General features: G+C 31.6%; 1 protein-coding gene and 1 long non-coding RNA gene across 5 annotated transcripts in view; one reads left to right on the top strand and one right to left on the bottom strand.

Annotated features, from left to right (window-relative positions):
* Nucleotides 1-23,641, bottom strand: part of LOC118190791 (glycine receptor subunit alpha-2-like) — a 96,730-nt gene that overhangs the window by 61,188 nt on the left and 11,901 nt on the right. For both annotated transcript variants that reach the window (XM_035361570.2, XM_085816129.1), the window contains one exon: nt 7,981-8,048. In XM_035361570.2, the coding sequence (XP_035217461.1) occupies nt 7,981-8,048 (68 nt within the window). The remainder of the gene's footprint in view (nt 1-7,980; nt 8,049-23,641) is intronic.
* On the top strand, nt 16,446-21,709 carry LOC118190792 (uncharacterized). 3 transcript variants are annotated; one of them, XR_015040898.1, is made up of 3 exons: nt 16,446-16,941; nt 20,341-20,432; nt 21,308-21,709. It is a non-coding gene; the product is annotated as an uncharacterized LOC118190792 (long non-coding RNA). The 3 variants fall into 3 exon arrangements; XR_004758474.2 differs by lacking the exon at nt 16,446-16,941 and adding an exon at nt 16,971-17,520; XR_004758475.2 differs by lacking the exon at nt 16,446-16,941 and having other exon boundaries at nt 19,816-20,432.

The following is a 23,641-nucleotide window of genomic DNA, read 5'->3' as shown; positions in this document are numbered from 1 at the left end:
GACTCACGCGCTGGAGATTAAAATGTTTTTTCTGCACAACGTTGCCATTGCTCGCTTTGAAATCCTTGAGTTTGTTGATCAAAAATTCGTTAAGGTTTTCCAAAATAGGAAAATCGATAATAAAACAAATTCCAAATTTCAAATTGGGCTTCCAGATGCCCATATTCGCAGGAGGATTACGTTATTCAAAATTGGACGGCTCTAGGTACCGCTGTTTTATCGCAATGCGAGCAACATACATACATTTATGCAGATTCTTCATTATTTAATTTCTTTAAATGTAATACAGGGTGATAATATTTGTTGGCAACAATTCGAAATTAAATCCCAATTAAATTAGTCCAAAACGGAATTAATAGTTCTGCTGAGCAAATTGCCTCTTGGGTTAAATAAAAGTTGGTACTGGATGCATTGTTGAAATAAACGTAAAGATAGCCAAACAAACGTTTCTGTTCAAAAGTCGCCAGAGTTTTCGATTGTTCAATGCGGATGCGAATAGTCAGAAAGTACCACATTTTCTCATAGTTCTGTCATAATATCAGATCTCTCTTTACAAGTGATATAATAGTTAATAAATAAATACGTAAAAATATCTGTAACAAAATATAAAAGTTTGGTAGATAACTGCGGTGGTGAAGAATTTGACGGCTATCTTCCCCCAAAAGGGTATCTTTGAGGAAGACTTTTTAAACACAGCTAGCTCGTATTAATCTTACAGATGCAACGAAAAAAAATTCCATGTAGCCGTAAAAAGCCATAGAGCCAATGCATTTCATCTACCCATGATGCTAAATCTAACAGGAAAAATTAATAATCAATGATATTACCTAGACAGCTGCTGAAGGTTCACGGACGTGAATTAATTCACTTTTTAGTTGTTATAATACAAATCCTAATTTTTTTTTTTCGGATTCGAATCCTAAAGTTTCTCGAATCACTTAAAATCTTTCACATAAAAATAATAATTCGAATTCTAAAAGGTTCTCAATTCCTCTAATCTTTCACATAAAAATAATAATAAGAAGAAAAATAATTATTTAGTATTAGAAATTTAATTAAAAGAAAATATGATATTAACGTGTAATGAGAAATTTTAAGAATAAATAAATTTAAGAATGCAGTTTTAAAATTATTACTACATTTATTAAGAAGCAAATGCAGTTTACGAATCTTTTTAAATATGACCGATTACGTAGGCGTAATCCCACAACAGGAAGTTAAAATCATCAAAACAACGATAAAATGCCAAATGTGGTTACACTTTATTTACCGTTGATTTTGCATTTATTATAGTAAACGTTTAGCCGGGCTCTTTTTTACCGCTGAATTTAAAATTATTTCCCGTTCAGCTTTCTTATTGTTAATTTACAGATGGACAGACTAATCTGAATTTAAGACTTTCTTCTGTTCAAGGATTTACACACTTGTACTCTAAACCCGCATCCTCGCGAATTAAAAATCATTTATTTCTTCTGCCATTTGATGAGATAGACTTAACTTTGGAATAAATGTTTGAATAACATGTCGGATTCTTTTACTACTGGATAAATTAAACTGGCTTTGCTAATTAAAAGAGAAAATCGTCTGCTGCTTTGTTTTTCTTGATATAGTAGTTCTTCCGTAAAAGTGAGTCTTCCTCTTCGTCGTAATATTTAATTTGGTAGTTATTCTAGATAATTATTCCAAACTGTTTATTCTATAATATTTGCTACCATATCATTGTTATTTTTACTTAAATGTTAATATTTAGCAGATAAATGAGAATTTATCAATTTAATACTTCTTAAAAGGAAACTGGGATGGCAAAATTGTATTTCAAATTTGGTTTGAGCAACAGTAAGAATGTTAGTTGTTTTGTAATTGCTTTAATGGCTGGCTATTCGAGAATATAATCGTTCAAACACGAAAGTAAGAAAATTTCTGCTTATGAGAGATTTTTTTTTTATACGTAATAAATTACTAATGTCAAACAGGGTCTCATTTTATTATTAAGGACCTTTATATAGTCAGTAGTAGTTTCACTAGCATTTAGAAATTTAATATGAGTATTTAATTGATTGAATTTGAGAATATTTTTTAGGCATTAGGAAAACTGAAAGACGAAAAGTGTTCTTGAATAGTATAAGGATGAAGAACTAATTGCTTCACATTACGAATTCCTATTTTAAAAGAAATAGAATATTTGTGGAGAATAAAGCAGCATCATCCGCAACTTTCAAATTCATTTGAGTTCTATTTGGTCGAATTTCGTGGAGATATCGAAACAATATGGAGAACAGTCATTTTGCATTTTCAAAGTGTGCTGAATCTTTCAAAGCCATGACTTGCAGATGAAAAAGGAAATTAAATGTAAGTTTTGATTTATATTTACCTCTTTTCTAATTACTATTTCTTGTATTTGAAATTTTATTTATCCATTCGTGTTTACTTTCATGCCTGTATTAGTTAATATATATATTCAACCCTGCGTTGCCAACAGGTTTCCGCATAGTTGTCGTCGCCATACAGTGTCTCACAAAAGTGATGGGACATTTGTGCTTTACAAAAAGAAACTGTAATAAAATACATTTTAAAAATATGTAAAACCTTTTTGTGGGTGTGTTTCATACTTAAATTTAGTAACAATTATTTCATAACATACATTTTCTCAAAATATTAAAATATTAATTTAATAAAAATACAATTGTTTAGAACGGAGCAGAAAATGGCTCACTTAAGTGATGGGACACTACGTACTATGGAACAAAAATCGTCTGAAGTAAGCAATAAAAATATCTTTTGGGGTATTTATTTTTACTCAAAAGCAATTGGCAATAATTTATAAATTCGTCTGCAGTATTTCTCTCCAGTTTGTTTTGGAATTTTTGTGTTTTTTAGCTCTGTGCAGCCATGAATGCTAAACGAAAAGAAACTTTTCCTGGAATTCGAAAATTAGTTATTAATTTGCATATTGAACGTGGAAAATCTATTAGAGAAACTACTGAAACAGTTAACTTCAGTCATTCAACAGTTTTCAATATCATTAAACGATATAAAAAGAATCATATGATTCAGGATAAAAGAAGACCTGGCCGACCATCAAAGCTATCCAATGGAATAAAGCGAATTATCGTTCGAAATATTTAAAAAAAAATCCAAGAATGAGTGATCCTAAAGTTGCTGCTGATTTACAAGCATTATATGGAGTAATTGTTAATTCTGAGACTATTAGAAGAGTAATTCTATCTACTGGATATCACGGTAGAGCAGCCAGGAAAAAATTCTTCGTGAGTGAAAAGAATAGAAAACTCAGACTGGCTTTCGCAAAATCCAACATAAATAAGAATTCTGATTACTGGAATGAAGTTATATTTGCTGATGAGAGTAAATTTAATATATTTGGTTCTGACGGTAGAATCTTGGTGTGGAGAAAACCCAGGGAAGAATTTCACAAACAGAACTTGGTGCCAACAGTAAAACATGGTGGAGGAGGAGTTATGGTATGGGGGTGTATGTCGTTCGCTGGAGTTGGTAATCTTGTTTTTATTGACAGTATAATGGATCAGTACAAGTATATTGACATTTTAAATCAAAATTTGAAATCTTCAGCACGAAAATTGAACCTTCATAACGATTTTAAATTCTACCAGGACAATGACCCCAAGCACAGTGCTTTGAACGTTAGACTCTGGCTGCTGTATAACTGTCCTGAAATAATAAAAACACCACCACAATCTCCAGACTTAAATCCCATAGAGAATATTTGGCAAGAATTGGAATCAAGAATTCGCAAACACGCCATTTCTTCAAAACAACAATTAAAATCGGTGCTTCAAGAAGAATGGGGTAAAATCACTTAAGAAATCACAAAAAAAAAATAGTCAAATCCATCCCAAGAAGATTAAATCATGTTTTAAAAGTAAAAGGAAATCCAACAAAATATTAAAACCTTTTAAAAAGTAAAATTTTTGGATAAATATTTGATGGAAAAGTAAGTGTCCCATCACTTATTTGAGCCATTTTTTGCTCCATTCTAAACAATTGTATTTATATTAAATTAATATTTTAATATTTTGAGAAAATGTATGTTATGAAATAATTGTTATTAAATTTAAGTACGAAACACACCCAGAAAACATTTTTACATTTTTTAAAAATTTATTTTACTAAAATTTCCTTTTGTAAAGCACAAGTGTCCCATCACTTTTGTGAGACACTGTATAACGTAGCTAACCTATAACTGTATTAAAATTTATTTTTAATTTAACTATGTTATCGGATTATTGTTTGATGCTTCTACATATTTAATTTTTGTATGTTTACGATTTGTTTTGTATAAACTGAGAGTATTTGAATTTATTAAAGTTAATTCAAAAATAAAACTTCTCATCCGTATTTCGGCGCCATTTGATTAACGGCTAGTAAACAATTCATCTTTTACGAAATTACTAGCAAACCGTAATTCTGAAAATTGTTTTTGTCCTTGGCACATAAGTTTGAGGATATTTTTTACTTTGCCAAGACAGTGTTGTTCTGGAAAGTAGGCGAATATATTAACGCTACTAAAACTTTAGTAATAATGGCGCAAAACAAGCGGGATTCAAGACGAGCACAAGTAAAATAACGAATAATTAATATGTAGTTAATAAAACTATATTTAATAAATGCATTAGTTTGTCTGAACTGCCGTGTAGGAATATTACAATGAGAAAGAAGAACGAAAATGGAGAGGATTCATATATCAAAATCTAATTACGTACGAAACTTAAAAATTCCCCCTCAAAATTAAGTTTCAACTATGAATATGCAAGGAGTGATCAAATGAAAAGGTACGAAACGATGTAAAAACGTAACAGTTAAATATTTGCATATTCCGCCATGGGAGAGAGTAGCGAGACATCTCGGGATGCAATTGGAGTCTCTGACTGGGATCGGAGCATGCGCGAGCGCGCGCATGCGCAGGAAAGAGCAGAGGCTCTTATCAAAAGCGGAGTCCAAATGATCCGGCAGTCCGTATGAGGACAGGATTGCGTTCGCGTTGCAAAATTCGACGATTGAGGAGCAGCAAGGTATTATTGTTATCCGATTTCTGACAGCGGAAGGTGAGAAACCAGCAGCTATTCATCGCTGGATGGTGACAGTTTACGGGGAGAAATGTATCTCTGACAAGTTTGTCAGGAAATGGAGTGCCCGTTTTCGTACAGGCCGTGAGAGGGTGGGTGATGACCCGCGACCAAACCAGGCAAACACTGTCATCACGAGCGATCTCATCGACAAGGTGGACGACCTAGTGAGAAGTGATCGGCGTGTCACATTGCGAATGTTGGCCGTGAAGGTTAATGTCAGCTATGGAACCGTGTGGACAATTTGTTCATGACAGGTTGCGATATCGGAAGGTGTGTGCCGCTTGGGTTCCGAAGCAGCTCACCGACCAGCAAAAGGAACTGCGTATGGGGCTAGCACTGCAACATCTGTTTCGGTATCAGGAAGATCCCGCTTTCATGGAGCGGATCGTCACAGGTGATGAGACCTGGTGCCATCACTACGAGCCAGAGACAAAGCGGGACAGTATGCAGTGGAAGCCTGTGTCGTCACCTTCCCCTAAAAAGTTCAAAGCCGTGTCGTCAGCAGGCAAGGTGTTGTTGCTCACCGTCCTTTTTCGACGTTCAAGGTCCGCTACCTGTGGAATTCCTCGAGCACAGAAAAACCATTAACTCCGATGTGTACTGTGAGACACTCCGACGCCTACGCAGGTTCATCAAGAAGAACAGACTGAGGCTGCTCACGGAGGGTATGGTTCTGCTCCATGATAACGCGCGTCCACACGTCTCCAGAGTCACACACATGGAACTGGCCAAGTTCAAGTGGGAGACGTTGGACCATCCGCCCTACAGTCCGAACATGTCGCCCTGCGATTTCCATGTGTTTGGTCCACTGAAGAAACACCTGAAAGGGAAGCGCTTCAACTCGGACGACGTACTCAAGGACGCTGTGAAGGACTGTGTCTCGTCACGGGCACAGGAATTCTGGGAACGAGGAATCCTGCGGCGTGTTCATCAGTGGGATCATTGTGCTCAGGCCTATGGTGTATATTTTGAATAAAGTCTTCATTTGTACCCACCGTGTCGTTTCGTACCTTTTCATTTGATCACCCCTTGTATACTAAAATATTAAACTTTAAATAACTTTTATTTAAAGTGTAATTAAGATAGTGATATTGAATGTTGGTAACATATATTTTATTCTAGAAAAAAAGTAGCAATAAACAGTATAAGCATATGCTATATAAAATTTAAACTTTGAAATTAAATTCTTCCCACAAAAAAATTTGTTTTTCGTTTTATTTGCAAACACAATACTTACCTATTAACCTGTCGTCCGTGAAACTATTGTTAAGCAGTGCGATTTAGCGCCAGTTATGGATAAGTGTTATGTAATGACACCGTTAAAAAGTATCTGCACTTTAATTTGATGTAACTCCACTTGATTCTCAATTTCTTGTTTTTATGAGCAAGAATCTAAACTAGCTGAATTGCTGTACTTTTTTTTTCCTTGTACGGGAAGTATTGTAATCACGAAAAATTCCGGGTATCATATTTCAACGAAAATATCCATTTTGACTGCTATCGAATGAAATTTAACGATGTTTTTGCGTGACATCTATGCATAAGAACAGAATAAAGGACTCTTTTTCCCCAAACGGATTATAAAATTTATTTAAAATGGATTCAGAAGGGACTTTTTTCGTGACGTCTGATTGTACGTACGTATGTATCTCGCATAACTCAAAAACAAGTAGCTTCAGAACGTTGAAATTTTGTATATAGGACTGCTATAACATGTAGTTGTGCATCTCCTTTTTTGATTGCAAAAACTCTCTTTTTTGCGTCTCCCTTTTTGATTTTTTGATTGTTGATTGCATCTCCTTTTTGGATTTTTTGACTGAGTGGATATATATATCCACTCAGTTACTCGGCTCTTTGAGCCCAGTGTTTTTTATTCTTATATGTTGGTAAACTGTGCATTTTTTTGTTTAAAAATTATTGAATTTAAGTTTTTCTTATCTTCTGGTTAAAGTTTTTATGCCTGCATGCTATAGTTAATCTGCATGTAATAGCTGTAGAATTACCGACAACTTAAAAGTTGTTTAAATGCGGCTAAGCCTAATTATTTTACCATAGCAGCCATATTTGTTTACATTTGAAACCTAGCAGAACAGGGAATTAATTTAGCTTTTGCACCTTCAATGTTTTCTTGCCGAGTGGGACCAAAAGTTAACTTTCAGTTTTGTGCCCCGAAAATTCTGCCTTGTTGCCTGCTGGCCAAGTTGCTTGCTTTTGCGCCGAAACTGCAATTTTAATTGTAAATTAAAGTTTCTTTTTTAAAATTGTTTTAAAAAAGGTTAGTCAAGAAACAAGCGACAAGCTGACCACTTTCCCAGGGCATATGCTAATGCACCCCGGGCCAAAGGTCAAGAAAGCAGATTTCGGGGCACTGTGGGCCGTAGCCCGCTAGGGCTGTTGCGCCACTGAGTTTAGTTTATTTATTTCCTAGCCTGAAATTGAACGGTTTTGAGAAACTGCGAAAATATGCACTTTTGAAATTTTCCTTTCTATATTCTAGTTAATATGAAACGTAATTTTTTCCCCCAATGGAGGACTCTTGCCTATAACGGCATTGGCCACTCCTAAGGGCAGAAATGGTGGCCATTTTATTGTGGAGGCACCTAATAGGCGACTACCGCTACCTCCGATGAAGGAACAGACAATTTTATGCCCATCCCTTACCTTCTCCGGCGGCCCTTCGATATCGCATTCAGGCTTCCCTAACCACTATACCGTCTGGTCGGCCGAAAAAAAAAAATAAATAACTTTACTTAAATACGTTAATATTTCAAAGATTAAATCTTTGAGATAATTCCAGGACATATCGTATAAGAATGAATTAGAATGTGTGAACTACGCATATGAAAATGATAATATAATCAAAGAAGAAGCTTACCGTATGAAGTTCATCTAGAGATGTGATACTATATATAAAAATGCTTGTGTTTACTTTCACCGCTGTATCTGAAATGATAAAGTTCATCTATTTCAATTAAACAGAAATCAACATATGCTTAATAAAAGTAAATTTTTACTTCCTTGTACGAAGTAAAGGAAGTATTATAATCGCGAAACATTTCCGGTGTCGTATTCCAAAGAAAATATTCATTTTGACCGCTCTCGATTCCATTTGAACGATGGTTTTGCTTTACATCTGTACATACGAACAGAATAAAGGACTCTTTTTCCCAGAACGGATTGTGAAATGGATTTAAAATGGACCCAAAAAAGTTTTTATTCGCGACGTCTGTATTTACGTACGTATTTTTGTATCTCTTGTAACTCAAAAACGATTAGCCTCAGAACGTTGAAATTTTGTATATGGGATTGGTATAACATGTATTAGGGAGACCGGCACGTAATGTCGTTTCTGCACATGTCGATATTTGATTGTCATTTGTCAACACATTGTGTATCTCGAAGGCATGCCAAAGTCATTTTAAGGTTATTGTGACTTGCTCACTTCTAAATAATTAAATATTAAGCTTTTTTTTTTGTTCAATTTTGGGGAAATGGCCAGCTAAATACCAGAAGAGCGTTATCCGGCATTGTATGCTTTTTGAGTTTCGCAAGGGTAGTAACAGTTGCGACCTAAAGCATTTGCAATGTTTATCCATGTGCATTAGACGTTCGTAATTGCCAAAGATGGTTTTCCAAGTTCAAATTCTGTAATTTTGATCTCTCCGACTCCTACCGATCAGAAAAACCAACAACATTAGAGAACGATATGCTAAGGGCAGAAGTGGAAGCAAATCCATGTCAAACACCCTTAACCTACCGTGGTCGTCCATCCAAGAACATTTAAAGCAGATTGGAAAAATAAGCAGAGCAGGTGTTTGAGTCCCCTATAATCTGTCTGAAGAGAACAAAGCCAACTGAACCACCATATACAATGCAACCATGCAGAACCGTTTTTTGATCTTTCGATTACTGGAGACGAGAAATGAATCCTATATGATAATCCAAAACGCAAAAGGCAGTGGCTCTCTCCAAATGAACGGATTTACATCCCGAAAAGGTGCTTCTGTGCGTTTGATCGAATATTCGCGGAATTGTTCATTTTGAATTGCTGAAACCTGGATAAACTGTTAATGCAGACGTTTAGTGTGAACATTGCATTGAGTGAACCAATCTTTAATAGAAAAATATCAATTGCCAACAGAAAAGGCATCATTCTGCGACCCACTCTGTGCAAAACGAACACTGGAAAAAATTGGAGTGGGAGTTACTGCCATACTCACCCACCATACTCGGCCGATATTGCAGCATTGGATTTTCTTAGTGGCAAAAAATTTGAAAATTTGGATGATGTCCAAAATGTCCTCTCGAGATATTTTACTCAAAAACCAATTGACTTTTCCCGGTCCGGGATTGAAAATCTGCACATTAGATGGCAAAAGGTTGTTGATAAATAGGGTGATTATATTATTGATTAAAAATAAAAACTTGTTAAAAATGTATTCGTTCGAATTTAATGTAAGAAAGCGACATTACTTTCCGGTCTCCCTAATAGATGTGTATCTTCCTTTTCGGTTGCAATCGGCCGCACCTAAAGTATATAAATATATGTATATATATATACCCACTCTGATACCCGGCTAGGTGAGCTAAGTTTTTTTATTCTTATATGTTGGTAAATTGTGCATTTTTTGCTTTAAAAGGGATTGAATTACATTGTTCTTATGTTCCAGTTAATGTTTTTATGCCTTTAATTAACCTGCAGGCAATACTTGAAGAATTATCAACAATTTAAAACTTAAGTTTCACTAAGCCTAATGACGCTACCATTTGTTTACATGTGAAACTTACAAGCATAGTGAATTAAGTCAGATTCTGCACCAACTTAAGTGTCTTTTTGCCTAGTAGGGCCAAACGTTTTGTGCACCGAAAAATCTTTCTGCTGAATTTTATTTAATTTAAAGCCTAATTTTAATTGTAAAAATTGTTTTTTAACAGTTTTTAACACTATTTGGTGTTTTAGGATTTTCTGTATTTTACCGTTTTAATGAAAATGTTTTGAGATTTTGTGTATTTTTCTTTGCCGCTAATCCTTTATTGAATTAGAAATATATTGCTAATGAAATTCGAGGAAATAAGTTTAAATGAAATGCAGAAAAAAAAAAAAAAAAAAAAAAAGTTCATAAGTTAATAGGCCGTACAAGGAAGTCATGTGGGGTTCACATCAGATTAGGGTCACAACAGCTTTATTATAACATTACCAAGATAACAGATTTAAATGTACACTGCGCTATAAAAAGGGGGGGCAGTTCTATATCTCCCGTTCTACTGTGCCGATTGACGAAATTCAAATTGTGTGTGGGATTATGGCAAAGCCTCAAGGGCTATGTACCTAAGGGGAGGGATGCCTTCGTGGAGGAATTTCTAAGGGAAACTGGCTCGTATACACGTTACACATGTTGAAAACCACGAAAACGCCCATGCAGGCAGCCCGTTCGCGGGATTCGCTGAAATCGCGGGAATCGCTGAAAACTGGGCCGAACTACCAGTTTTCAGCGATTTTACTGCTCGGCCGCTGGTGGACTGGAAATTCCAATTGCGTTTTTCATGTCTTGAAAGTGCGACTTAGGATATATATTAGATTTATATATAGCATTATTCAAACATAGGTATTTTGACAAAAAATCGGAATTTTTCTGAGATAACATATCATTTGTTTTCAATATTTCGATTCTATGTCTTAAATTATGCCAGATTGCCAAGTTTTGTAAAATTCGCACGAGTAGTTTTTAAAAAATTAGCTCTCAAAATTTTAGCTCCTCCATGTTAATTGAATTTGGTATATATTTATTAATATCTCTTTTTTTATTACACTTACTTGATTTCTTCTTTCACAGTTAGAAATTTAGGTTCATTCCAAATAAAATTCACCCATTTTTTTATGATTTATTTTTAAAATTTCTATTTTAAAATAATTTTTATAAATTTTTCGAAAACAATTTTGAATTATAACCTATAAAAGTTTTACCATCATCTTAAAGTAGGTGTATTTCTAAGCATACCTACAAAAAATTAGAGTTTTGTATTCAAAATTTTGTAAGATATACACGAATTTACATATTTTCGCGTTTTGAAATTTGGCATCTTTTGTCTGAGCGATAATAAAGCCAAATGTGGTTTATGGATTTTGTTACAGTGAATTGCCACAGCTATTTTTAACCTTAAATTTCAAGTAAAGTTTTTCGAAGAATTAATTATATGAATTTTTTTCCCTCAAGTATGCGTAATAAATATTTATTAATATTATACGCAAAGGTATTTTTTTTAAAAATTATAGGTGCTATTATTCAGAATTTTAACTTTTTTTAAAAATTTCTTTCTTTCTTCCTTATTAGTCCAAAGGGATTTGAATCCCGAAGGACTATTAGTTTCGTTTTGGCATTTTGCGTCGGACTCATAAATGTCGGTTCACTTTTCAAACTGTTGCCACAAAATGTTAGAGTCCTGCATTATGTTTGAAGAAATTAAATAATGAAAAATCTGCGTAAATGTATGTATATTTCTCGTATTGTGATAAAACAACGGTACATAGAGTCATCGAATTTTGAATAACGTAATCCTCCAACGAATATGAGCATGTGGAAGACCAAATTTGAAATTTGAAATTTGTTTTATGATCGATTTCCTATTTTTTAAAACTTTGACGAATTTTTGATTAACAAACTCAAGGATTTCAAAGCGAGCAATGGCAACGTTGTGCAGAAAAAACATTTTTATCTCCAGCGCGTAAGTCTCTGTATCGGAAATTCTAAAGATATGCTCGTTTTAAAACTATTTTGTGATATTGCTGTTGCACTGGATCTTATGGTTTAAGTGCGAGGAACATGATATTTAATAAAGAAAGGTAACACACAAAATGTTAAAAAACGCCCCTTTGGACGTAATTTAAAATCTGAAACATTTCAGATTTTGTTTTTACTATGTTTTTATTATTTTTTTTTTTTTAAATATTTGTGAGAGCAAATTTTTACCTTCGACGTGTTATCGTCTGCTATTTTACTTCAACTTCATTTAAACTGAATTATCTAAAGCTGAGAAAGTTCGTCTGATGTTTATTTTCACAATGTTTTTAAGCAAACAGGATGTTGATAGTTTAGGTCATGTCCCAGCTTTAAAACAATATCTATAAATTTTTACATTAATCCTCTTAGAAAGAATGTTTTAATTAGTAATTTTCTCTCGTGTTGTAGATTATATAAAAAACATCTTCTTTAATATAGAAATTTTTAGGCTTAAAAATTCTAAATAATAATGATTAAGATTTATTGCACCCGATATAAGAATTGGGTGATTCGGTGGTACAGGATGAGCGCTGCTGGAGTGGTTTATTTCTTTCTCATTTAACAAAAATCCTTTAATTCAAATATTTATCCTTTGGACTTTGCCTTAAACTTTATTTATAATTAAAATGTCTAGAAGCTGTCTTCAACTAAAATGTATTTAATGCAACTGATATTTTAAAAAATTTGACAAGAATGCAATACTTATGGAAGTTTTACAATCTAAAAAACTTAATTTTCTTGTGTCAGCACTGAAAACAAATGTAGAAAGAAAGAAATTGGGGAGGGGGGAAGGAAGCAAAAATTTAAAGGGGAATCTATTTCAAGGAAGCTGGGTGTTCAAAGAGAGAAAAAAAAAAAAAAAAAAAAAAACCCTCCAGCAAATAGCAGCAATTGAGTTTGTGCTAACAGAAAAGACAAAAACGATATCACTGCAGATTAAAGTGAAGAGCGACTGGTTTTCGACTTTAAATTAAATTCATGGTTGCATAAATTTAATTTACTACATAGAATATCATATCGTATCATAAACGGAGCATCCCATGATTTAGTAGAATTATCCGGAATTTATCCAGTGACGTATATAGATATCAGCTAAAGACGTTTTCCCTGTCAATGAAACCAATCTTTCCTTTCATCTCACGCCTTCAAAATGTAAAGACTGATAAAGGCTCTGACTAAATACTGATGAAATGGATTGATTTAGATTATTAAGCTACGCCAAAGCCGGGCTATCTGCCTTAAAGGAGGGATGCCTTCGTGAAGATCTTTCTAAACGAAACCAGCCTGTATACACATTATGTTAGCATAAATTTAGGTATTTTACATAATGAAACTCGAAAGGCATACGAAGCGAACGTGCGCCAAGATATATATATATTGGCGAGAGAAAGTAAAGTTCGTATGCAATGCAAAGCATTCGATTCTCATCTTAGCTTCTTGTACCTGGCCAAAGGTCTAATTCAGTTTAGTGCTGTCTCTTTCAGGTACTGTGTCAACGTATGTACCTGTTTCCTTTTTTTTTTATTGCCTAAATAGGTAAGCCTGATGATATATTTAGGACTGATGATGATTCTATGTAAGTTATCTCCTTTTCGATAATTCAGTGTTTTAATGTCTGTGAAGATTGTTACTTTAATTGGTGTTCTACTTGAGTTAAGCAGAATTCTCATTTTTATTAAATAAAGATTTCGTAGTTAATTTTTTGATTTATGATTCTTTAATAAAAACTGCGCTTGAGGAAACTTACTCACTACGCCTTCAGTGCTAATGCATAAACCAACACATTAGAATTAGAAAACCACGAAAACGCCTATGCAACCCTCCCGTTCTGCTGGATTCGAGCCCCGGAGCGAACTACCAGTGTTCAGAGATTTTACCTCTCGGCCGTTTGCGGGCTTTTTTCAAATCGATAAATTTATTTAAAATTAATGTCAGAAATACCAAGATGTTTCAAATAATTGGATGCTTTTGTAAAATGCCTGAAAAGAAAAAAGCAAGCCATTAAGAAGAAAAAATAAATTTTTGCATGATATTTAGTATTTTTTAAATTTAATTTTCTTAAATTTTATGATATTTGATTCTTGAGTTTTCAAAAATAAAATATTTGACTAATATATGAATAACATTTTAAGAAACTAAATATAGGATGATAAAATTGTGTAAAGCAATGAGCACAATGATAAAACTGTTTAAAGCAATGTATGCAAGTCATCCTAAATTGAAATGTCGGATACATATCTCTCTTACTTATATATCTTTTCTGAACGGAACATTGAAAGGCGTGTTAACTGTTCTTTATTGTATTTGCTCTTTTAATATATGCAGTTTTCGAACGCATCGTTGTCTGGGTCACAAAGTATTCTTCCGAAAGAAACGCAATTCAAAGAAATAAAATCAAATTCTGAAAAATTTATACTAATAAATAAATGTATTTAAAATGCGCAGTTCGAATGAATGAATAGAAGATTTTAAAACAATTATCTGAAGAGACAATACAACGCAAAAAATTAAAATAAAAGTCTAAAAATTCAAAAATTGCCTAAAATAATAATTATGACTAAAAATATAGTATAAAGAAACCTGTTTGAAAAAAAAAAGTAATAAACGATGTACCTTTTATTTAAACTACGCAGTTCGCATGATTAAATAGAAATTTTTAAAACAATTATTTGAAAGAAACTATGCAACTTAAACAATTAAAATGAAATATGAAAAAAATATTTAAACTAATAACATAAAAATATAAAGAACATTATTTGAAAGAAAGGACGATTGGCTTTTTTTTTCTTCGCGCGCAATGTGAAAAGGAAAAGGAAAATAGGTTGCCATATATTAAGATGTTCGCCAAGTGAACTATTCTTGGCGCAAACTGAAAAAAAGCGCCAATATAAATTTTTGCATTTCTCTGGAAATTTCGCACCAAATTTTACAAAATTTAATATTTAGGCATAATTTCAGACGTAGAATGGAAATATGTAAAAAATTTGGTATGTTATTTTAGAAAAAGTCCGATTTTGTGCCAAAATACCCATGTTAGAATATTGCTATATATAAATGTAATATATATCCTATGTCGCGCTTTCGAGATATGAAAAACGCAATTTGAATTTTGTCAATCGGCCCAGTAAAACGCGAAATATCCTTTTTTTTTTTTTTTTTTTTTTTTTTTTTTTTTCTGTGTACGTTAATAATATGAAAAAAGCTCATTTTTATTTTTTATTTGCTTTGGATTTGGCTTCTTGCAATGATGTTCCTATTAAGATACTGCATTTGGGGTAAAAGTAAATTTAATTGCAGAAAATATTGCGAATTTTTATATTTCAGAAAATTTGATTTCACTCAGTAATTATTGTATAAAAATAGATACTATGAATACCAAGTTTCCAATAGGTTTCAACAAACTCCTACTAAAATATATAATCAAGATGAGGATATTTCACTATGTTTTAATTTGCATAAACTTGAAAGTAAATTCAATTGGGATAATGTAATCTCAACAAAATGTCTTTCAATTAATCGATGCAAAATTTATTATTGCATCTGTTTCTGTAAAGAGTAAGGGTTATATATTCTTATAACATAAAATTTCAATAAATGCAGGAGTTCCTTTTACCACATTCGTACCGCAAGAGTATCACATTCTTTTATTCAAGAGTCTTGAACACATACACTTAGTCATAGAAGTTTACATACAACCATTAAAATACAGGTTTACCAAACACTATTTGAGTTTAAACTGTTAAATTATATTAATTCTCATGTTACTCATAATGCGTATCACTTACACTCTAAATCTCGCCGGGTGAGATTTGGAGGGTGACAGCAGTTTTCGCTCCGTTTTCGTGTCAAGCAAAGCAAATTTACTGTCTTGGTAGCAGAACATGTTTCCCACTTGCAATAATAACCTTGGGGAAGGGAGTGAATTGAAGGAGCAGGACGACCCCCTGTCTTGCCCAACGACTTCTTATAACAGTATATTATCTCGTTGGTCTTGCCATTGTCCACCCAGATTGACCAAACAAGTTTGCTAAGTCAAAGAACGTTCTTTGGCTAAGCGCCATTTCAAGCGAGGACAGTCGTAACAATGGATACAGCTCCTTTGCCAAAAGTAAGTTCGCTTTTAAAATATATATACAATTATTTCTTAATATAAATATCTTAATTATTATAAATTATAGTTAGATTTATGTGTCAAAATTTAAGTATGTAATAAAAAGTAGTTTTAGTTTGCTCTTTTTTTTTAGGTGTCTGTAAATTTGCTTTAAGAGTGTAATGCTGTAACGTAGTTTTATTTATTACGTACTGCTAACACAATGAAAGCTGTACGTATGGATGGTACTTTTTGTAAATAATTCTTAACATTATTTTTATTTTTGAAAAATTTACACAAAGCTATCGAATTTAGTTATTTAAATTTAGTTTTGCATGCATTCCTATTTCAAATAGGAAGAACAGCGGTGGAAAAAAAAATGCATACTCAAGTTTTGATTTTTTTTTATAACACAAGTGTGTAAATTATTTGGTAGTATTGGAAGAAATAAAAACCGTATACTTTACTGAATTTCCTATTGAAGTCATATCGTTTTCAGCTTCTAGTAGTTTTTAATAGATTTTTAACTTTCATTTTTTATAAATTCTGCTTATAGTTTGTGACAATAAAATTCACTTACTGTTGCAAAGCTGAATTTTTCCAAAATATAAATACTAGCACTACCTGGGTCATATCAGCATTCTAAAACTTATATTTTTGCAAATATGTTGTTATTCTCGAGAGTGTAGGTGTAGCTACAAAAGTCCGGGAGGCCAATAAAGCTGATAAGACGGCTTTCCGTTTACGATTTAAAAAAAATCTTGCATTCTTTAAAAAAGACTGAAAGCTTCAGATTTTAAATTACGTCCAAAGGGGCGTTTTTTTAACATTTTGTGTGTTACCTTTATTTATTAAATATCATGTTCTTCGCACTTAAACCATAAAAACATTCAACAGCAATATCGCAAAATAATTTTAAAATGAACATATCTTTAGAATTTCCAATACAGAGTCTCGCGAGCTGGAGGTATATATATATATATATATATATTTTTTTTTTTTTTTTTACACGAGCAGTCTTGCCATTGCTCGCTTTGAAATCGTTTACTTTGTTAATCAAAAATTCGTTGAAGTATTACAAAATATTAAATAATAAAGAAAATAATAAAACCAATTTCAAATTCAAATTAGGGCTTCCACATGCCCATATTCTATGGAAGATTACCTTATTCAAATTTTGTTGGCTCTAGGTGCCGTTGTTTTATTACAATGCGAGAAACATACATACATTCATGCAGATTCTTCATTATTTAATTTCTTTAAATATAATGTTTGGTGGCAGCAATTTGAAATGAAACATATCGGGAATCGATGCAAAATGCCAAAACGAAATTAACAGTCCTTCTGGGAGAATTGCTCCTTTGGACTAAAAAAAAACCCAGCTATTTAAAAAAAAAAAAAAATAAGTTTTGATTTTCTGATGACAAACTGAAAACTGTTGTATTATTAAATGTTCCAGGTCTACTCTGTTTTTAATTAAAAACTATACCGAGTCCGGATTTTTGAAAATTCCAGATATTCAGTTGACTTTATATGCTATATACATGTATTTATTTTATGCTAAATATGTATTTACTGACAAATATACGTATATGCCAATATATAATACGTACACCAAATGTTTATTTCTTTTAATGCAAATAAGAAAATTAAAAAAACAGTATTTATTTTTAAAAAATGTAAGGCATGTTTTTTTCAGACTTAATTAAATAGTAAAATTCGTACATGTCTAAACATTTTTATTTCAACTGAAACAAAACGACTTTTTTATATGTAAGCCATAAAACCTAAATGTTTGATGCATTTTTATTTTATAATATGAAAATTAAGCAATATTGCCTTATATTTGTGGCAGCGCCTATCATATTTAAAAAATTAACTTATTTTATTAACAGATAATAGAATGGACAATTAAAAAACAGCTTCTCCTCCCTTCTATTGCGGGAGAAAACCTAATTCGACGAGTTATTTTTATTTATTTATTTCCCCCTTCTAAGAAAACTTGTCAGGCATACTTTCAATATTGTCGAAATATATACTAATTTAAACATGATAATTCTAAAATGATTCATAGATTAATTCATATACATCAACTCAATAGTTAGAAAGTTAAACTAATGACATTTACTTATTACTTTTCAAGATTAATGCCTTTTCATTTCAATTAGTTATTATATCTTCTCCTAGTGATATTAAAATGAGTGAGTGGATCTGATAAAGTAATGTTCAAAATAATATAATTGTTTACATTAGCAAAAGCTATTGTTGTATCAAACAAGTCTTATAAACCTTTTCTTATCCACAGTCCTTTAAAGTAGGAAAGAAATGTAAGTAACCTGATTTTAATAAACTCATATGAATTCATTTTCTGGTTTAGATAGGATTTAAAGACCCAGGTAACACAGCTTGTTTACATTTTCAATAACTAAGTTATGTGAACACTGTTAGAGGTGTAGCCAGAGTTCTTGCTGCCTTGCTCAGTGCACAATAAAAAGGTCTATAAAATGTCAAAATGATATATATAAAAACAAAATATCTGGGTTTATTTTTGAAATAAAACATTAATTCTAATACCGTAAAGTACTATTTTGTTTGTTTTCCTATACACAAAATCATTAATAGTATTCTAAAAGTTTGATTTAATACTCTATCAGCTGATTTGTAGACAGTATGGTACAATTTCTCAGTCTTAGGTGTTTTTTAATCCTTTGGAATTGCATTCTGAAATTTTATGAACTGCAGAAGTTCAAAGTTACCATCCTTCCACCTGCCTTCGAAAACACTACCGCAAAGAATCCAGTAAATGTAAACGCTGCAAAAGCACAAAGCTGGTAGAATTCTCTTGCGGTCTCCTCGCTTTCTTTCGCTGCTGTTCAAAATTTATTTGCATGTCTCATTTTTTCTCAATTTATTATTATTTTGTCTGATTTCCGTGCTATGTTTCCTAAAAGTGATTTTAAAGTGTTTGCAAAGAAAATTTACAAAACTGCATACTCGAGTACTTGTCTCGGCATGAAATTAAGCATAATGGTTGAGATACAGTCAAAGAAATATTAAATTGCGTTTAAAGAATGTTTCCTTCTAAGATAATATGTTGCCGAAAATTTTCTTAACGGAATAGTTTTTAGGACAATTTTGAGAAAATGGGGGAAGGCCAAATTGATTTCAGTAACTAATATTTATTTTATGTAAATTTTACTTACGTATGCTTAATATTATATTTCTTGCTGCTCATTCAGAGTCGTAGCTAGGGTTTTCAGCGCCCAGGGACAACTGAAGATTTCGCGCCCCCTACTGCTTGCCAAGGATGGAAAACATTTAATTCTAAAATGCCGTAACATCAGTTTGGCGCCCCTTGGATCCTGCGCCCGGGGACAGATGCCCCTTGTCCCCCTCTAGCTACACCCCTGCGCTCATAACAGGCTGTTAACTAACAAATGCTTAATATCATGCTTTTTCTCCGAACATTAATGCACATCCCCTAAATAATGCCCACTAGCGGCAAAGTCGCTGAGCACTGGTAGTTCGGTCCAGAGTTTGAATCCCATGAAGGAGCTGGCTGCATGGACTTTTTTGTGGTTTTCTCCATGTGTACCGTGTATACGAACCAGTTTGCCTTACAAAGACCTCCACGGAGGCATCCTTCCCATTAGGCAGATTTTTGATGGCATGTCAGCAACTAAAGAACAAATAAAGGCTTTGAAAAGCTGTCAGAATTTTATCGAACCTGTCGAAATTATGCTTGGCAGTAGATTGGATCAAGCTCTGAATACAAAAACAGGTCAATTTGAAACCAAAATTGTAAAAGAAACATTTCAGTATGTTTCAGTGATAAAAACAATTGAAATGGTTTTGTCTAAGTTTGTTTCTTCTGGCTCATAAAGGTAAGCTGTAAATGCATGTGCCTCTAGTGCCAAAGGTCTTTTTAATGATATTTTTGCAATCATTATGTAATAAACGTGTGTATTTATATATATTAGAGAGAGATGACCTAAAAGCATTAGTTTTGCTCACAGAACTTTTGATCAGCTAAAATTATTGGAAAGAAAGAGGGGAAAAGGTTTTATTCATTATTAATGAGTAAATATTTGGCATAAGTCTATGCATAAAAAATAATTTCATATGCTTAGCTATAAAATTCTTTTCATAGGATAATATTTTTAGTTTGCAGTGTATGTATATGTAAATAAGCTATTGATACTATATGTAAGTGAGCTGAGCTGCATATCCTTTGAAATTTGCTACATATTCTATCTTGAATGGTTCATGTGTGATATTTATATAGTTTCAATTAATTATTATATTTCACATGCAATTTTTATCCAGTATATGTCTTTTATATATATTTTTATTTTTATTTTTGTAGGGTAAAGGCAAAGCAAGTATTTTAGCATCAGGCTGTTATTTGAAAAAAATAAAAAAAAAATCCAAATTCTGCACTTCTAATATTTGCTAAATGTAAGTATTGAGGAATTTTGATATGCTTTGCACTAACTTTCATTTTAAGAGGGCAGATTATATTAAAATGAGCCATTTTACAACAGTGAATGTATTTGGCCTCATGTTGCTAAAATTCATCTTCTCAGGCTGCTTTCGACTATTGTACCCACAGATGATGCATGGTCATTTAGCTAATCTCTGTAGAATTGGAATTGCACTGATTTGAATGTCACCTACATACTAGCAAATATTTCAAGAGAATAAGATGGTTTGTAATATGTGTGATGCCTTTATATGATCTAAATCTAAAGCATGACACTAATCATATATATGCATGTATATACAGTGAACATAGAATTTTTTTTTTTTTATTAACTTGTAAAGTGATGGAAAAATTGCTTCAAGGTGAAATTCAAAAGATACACTTCCAGCCAGACTATAGCGATCATGAAATCAAGAACAAACATCTTTACAATAACAATAGTTTATTATGAACAACAATAGTTTATTATGAAGGGATGATACTTGTTTTCATAAGGAAAAGACAGACTAATTCTCCATATAGTTTGTTCTTTTTACATTTTTATGTACATTATTTATTACATTTTTCATTAAGAAGCAATGCACAAATAGACTATCCTATTCTATATTTGCATCAATATAATATTTACATATTCCTATATGTATTTATACTGCATTTTTACAGAAACTAAAAGCAAAAGACCTCTATGTGAATAAAATTACTAGGAATTACTTATTTTTGAAAGAAGAACAAATTTTCTGGCGATATTTTTTAATTGGAAAGATATACTTTCTAGTATGGCTCATTGATATTTGACTTGTCCTAATAGATAGGTAATGGATGTATTCTTAATAAAGAAATTTATTTTCAGGAAATAGAAGACATGGAATCTCTTGGGCCAGCTCAGAATAAACAGCCCATTATAGTGTGTATTACAAGTTCATTCTATATTAAAACAGTAAATCACTTAATAACATGCCCAAATCATGCCATGAAGGCATTTGACATTCTATTTAAAACTAATTTTGTATTTAGCGTTCAATATGCACATACATCAACAAAATTTTATAATTTTGTGGCAAGCCTTTTGTATAATGTCAGCACTCCTAGAGCTTGTGTGGACTCTTTAAATACATGATTGAGTATGAATTTATTGCATTCTGTACATGCATTACATTTCATATTTTTAATGTCATTTTATTGTCATATTTTCCATTTTTATATATGTATATATATGTACATATATTTACTAATAAAGAGTTTTTCATGCATTGCTTGTTTTCACTTATATTTAAAATACTTCGTTCATTGAAATTAATATAATTCTGCAGTTATGGTAATGATTCCTATTCGGATTTAATCAACAAATGAAATACATAATAATTTTCAGCAGAATTATGAAAAATGAATTTTTAGCTTACACATGTGAGCTATAATCCTTATTATTTCACTTTAAAATTTACTTTATTTTTCCCAAATGAGACTTGGAATTACCATATATAAAAATAAGTTATAGTCTAAAAGTATATGTAAGCATTTATTCACCTGTAATGATTAATGTATTGAAATTTGTATGCATATAACTTCTCAAAAATAGAAAGCGTAACAAGCTAACTGAAGATTTTAGATTTTATTCATAATTTGGGGTAATAATTAATTTTAAGGTCTTCATAATTATGTAATAAGAAATAAAAACATTTCTTTTGCAATATTTTGTGCAATATATGGAGCTAAAAACAATAGCATGAGAGTATTTTATGGTTACTTATTTTCTGAATCTCATACATTGAAAATAAAGTTGAATAGTTTTCATGTAAGGGAAATTAAATTCGCATTTATTTCTTAGTTCAATGTATATTAAAATTTATTATTCGATTTTTTATGCATATTATGCTCAAGTAGACAAACTACTAGTAACATCAATTCACAAATTGTATTAATATATTCACTTATAAGTAGCATTTTAAGAAGTTAAATCTATCAGATTATGATACAGGTTTACTGACACATATATATATGATCAGCTGTTCTAACACATTCAAATTTTCATTATAAAATTTGTCAAGAACTATTTTTAATAAATTACTTTTCCAACTAGTATGATTATTTAATGGAAAATTTAGCTTACAATTTACATGATTACGTGCCCAAATCTTGTGAATAAGCATAATTTGCTTTTTTAAATTAAAATATGTATACAAAATTTAGAATGTATATCACTATATATATATATATATATATATATATATATATGATTCATCTAAAATGATTTTATTAAATTTCTTTTATGAAAATAAGCATTTTTTGATTTCTCAAATCAAATTTTGAAAATATCTGAAATATTTATTCAAAGTTTTAAGTACCTGGAAAACCTTATTTTTTATTCAAAAACTAAGTTTTTCATTGCGAATATCTTGCTATTCCAGTTTTTATATATAAGTTGCATTGACGTTCTTATTTTTATTGCTTACTACACATAAAGGTTCTGTAAAATAAAATATATTCTGTGAATTCAAAGTAATTTCACATCAGAAGTACTGTGAGGAAGTGATAGTGTTAAGTATTTCAGAATGTTAACTACACCAAATTTTCAATATTTTAATATGGATGTAATTTTTTATATCTATATTTCGTTAGATTTGGAAAGAAAAACTATATGTCTAAACAATGAAGATATGATTGTCTTTAAACTGTGTTTTTTTATTTCAGTGATGGTCTACTTTGATTCATAATCCAGTTTTTATATATAAGTTGCATTGACGTTCTTATTTTTATTGCTTACTACACATAAAGGCAAAAGCCATGTTTCTGTAAAATTTAAATATATTCTGTGAGAAAGTGATAGTGTTAAGTATTTCAGAATGTTAACTACACCGAATTTCCAATATTTTAATATGGATGTAATTTTTTATATGTATATTTCGTTAGATTTGGAAAGAAATCTCATCACCAATAAATGTTTAAGTAAGCACATAGGTAGCAAATCTAAAACAGATGTATATATCAGATAATTAAAATCACAATAGCATGTTAAAAAGTAGTGTAAAATATTTTTTTCAAGAGATAATATTAACCAGATATCTAAAACAATACATCAGCTATAAAGTTTACACAGTAAATACCAATTTTCAGTTTGCCTATAAAATAATTATATAAAAATCACACCACCAAGGAGTGAGCAGACTATTATTATAACTCCTTGTAA

Source organism: Stegodyphus dumicola, chromosome 4 (assembly GCF_044657685.1).
Source record: "Stegodyphus dumicola isolate Sdum_Otavi_A_Nest chromosome 4, ASM4465768v1".
Lineage (NCBI taxonomy): Eukaryota > Metazoa > Arthropoda > Arachnida > Araneae > Eresidae > Stegodyphus > Stegodyphus dumicola.
This window is presented reverse-complemented; position numbering and strand designations above follow the sequence as displayed.